Raw genomic sequence first — 2500 nt, 5'->3', positions numbered from 1 at the left:
TTTTCTTATAGGAAAGGGTTGGTTTACCTGGAAGTGCCAATCAGCCCCAGTGACTGTATATCTGTCCCTCCACTAGAAGGATTTGTCATGAACAGAGTTCTTGGGGATTACCTTGAGAGTCTTATGTACAAGATATTTGTGTCCATTGATGAACACACTCCTGTATCTGAGGTGGATAGTCTTAGGCTTATGTTATTGCATGATAAGTGAAAATATTCAAATGCACATTAGTTTTTTATGTTATATAATCAGTGATTTGACTATCTTGATGTCCTTGTCAGAAAAAAAAGAAAATCAAAACAAGATGTTTCTATTTTTATTAATTCATAGTTTAGTTTTTGTGATTGTTTTATCTCTCTGTCAACCCTCATAGCTAGCAACAGTGTTGGAGATAGATCTTGCACTAGTGAAGGTTGCCGTGTCACTCTTCTGTCGCCTGGGTTTCGCAAACAAGAAGAATGTTGAGATGTCAACTTATGAAATGCATCCATCTTGGGAATCTGCAATGGCACCAGCCTCAAAAAAGTGAGTTGACTTAAATTGATTATGGAGGATAGGAGGATTTTAAAGATCTAAGTTTTACTTCATTTATTTAAATTTATATCATTATTATTTATTCAAATAATTTGTATGGTTTGATGAAGAACTATTATCTTATCTTTTTCAAGTTTTTTTTATAGATTAGATAACTATGATTATGGGAAAATAGCTAGATCATGAGAAAAACAATAAGAAACAGGAATATTATGTTATTTTTTTCAACAGTGGGGGCAAAAGGTGAAAGTAAAGAAAAAAACACCATACAAAAACACCCAGAAATGCAGCCACTTAAAGAATATTTTATTTTCTGATTTCACAGATTACCAACCACAGCAGATGACTTGCTCCTGTTGGAACTCGAGTCAGCATTAGCTGAGAGCACACCGGGGGAGGGTGAAGATATTGGGGCATGCACTCCACGGACCCCAACAGATGACCCTCTGGCTGCTGGGTTTGCCTTCAGTGGACAGGGCAAGAGGATAGCCTTTCTCTATGATTCAACCCTCACTGCTTTTCTGATGATGGGGAACTTGTCTCAGGTATATAACATCCCCCCCCCCCAAAAAAAAAAAAAGAAAGAAAAGAAAAGAAAAGAAAAAAAGAAAAAAATGTATATGTACATATGTATACAAAAAAAGAAAAGAAATGATGAACTCTACTATAAGAAAAAACGTCTAATATATTATTCAAAGACTTAGTAAACAACTTATGATAATATGCTTTTCTACTGGTATTCTTGTATACTTGTATTGATATGAGTATAACTTAACAATAGATTTGACCTACTTGAAAATAAATGATAAAATGCAGTAATTATCTGTAAACATTTACAAGAGCTGAAGTAGACTTATGTAGTCAGTGTTTTTTTTTAATTTATTTATTTATAACCAATACTTCCTGAACATCACAAAAGTAATGAAAGTCACTTATTTTAGTGTTGTACTCTTGGTGTTTGCAGGGTAGAAACTAGGAACATTCTCAGGCAAAAATAGGAAAGTTGTGTAATTGTATTATTTTATTTCACTATTCCCAGTTATACAAAGGTTGCACTACTCTTCAAAGTACATTTTTTTTGTACAAGGATCATATTGATACGTATTTTCTCTCTCTCCAAGGGGCTAAAAAGTCATGCAGTTACAATGTTCGAAGTAGGGAAGATGTTGGATGAAGGGCTGGATTCACTCCTTACTGAACTGGACAAGATACAGAGGTAATATTTGTGTTTTGCTTTTAAGTTTTTCTCTGTTTTAGCAGAGGATTGTTGATCATTTGTGTAGAGAAGTTATATCATAGTGAGAAATTATTTATGGTATTTAAGATAAAAAATGAAGAGAGATCTTTGAAGTGTTTTTTTTCTGTATTATGAGGTAATCTTTTTGTGTGTATTGGGTAGTTTAGTCATTAGAATGGGACATGATTGTAAAGCCTTTTGGGTGTTTTATTTCTTTATTTGAATCTGTTTGTCTCTCTTTACCTCTTTCTCTAAAGTAGTTAATTTGGTAAAGAAAGAAAAGAAATGAAGTATTGCAGTGAAAAATAACTGTAAAAATATATTAATTTTATTTAAACACAACCAGACATACCTCAACTTCATGATCTCCCCTGCAGGTCAGACTCGGAAGGTGAAGCACAGCGCTACTTTGAACATGCCCTTACATTGCGCACATCAGTGACCTTCCTCCGGCACAACCGGGACCTCTGCTCCCCTGGTCAGGAGGTCCCCCATGCCCTTGACCTGATCCGATGGGAGAGCCTGAGTAACCTTGACCCAGCCACCACTGCTCGACTACTGAAGAAAAACTACCAGTGAGGGTTCATCTCTTGCCCTAGATTGCAATTATTTCATTTTATTTGTCAGTGAAAACATGTATGGGATTGATATGATTAGTGTGTTTGTGTGTGTATATATGTATTTATGTATATATGTATGTGCATGTGTATTTGAGAATGTGTGTGATTG

At 34.9% G+C, this 2500-nt stretch overlaps 1 protein-coding gene across 1 annotated transcript in view; it reads left to right on the top strand.

Annotated features, from left to right (window-relative positions):
- The window catches only part of LOC113827662 (protein FAM91A1), a gene marked incomplete at its 5' end in the record, with an annotated part of 9366 nt that overhangs the window by 1072 nt on the left and 5794 nt on the right, over positions 1–2500 (top strand). The window contains 5 exon segments of the mRNA XM_070115082.1: positions 12–171; positions 374–525; positions 860–1079; positions 1656–1750; positions 2149–2346. Coding sequence (XP_069971183.1) covers positions 12–171; positions 374–525; positions 860–1079; positions 1656–1750; positions 2149–2346 — 825 coding nt within the window.

This window comes from Penaeus vannamei, chromosome 37 (genome assembly GCF_042767895.1).
Source record: "Penaeus vannamei isolate JL-2024 chromosome 37, ASM4276789v1, whole genome shotgun sequence".
Taxonomy (NCBI): Eukaryota; Metazoa; Arthropoda; class Malacostraca; order Decapoda; family Penaeidae; genus Penaeus; species Penaeus vannamei.
This window is presented reverse-complemented; position numbering and strand designations above follow the sequence as displayed.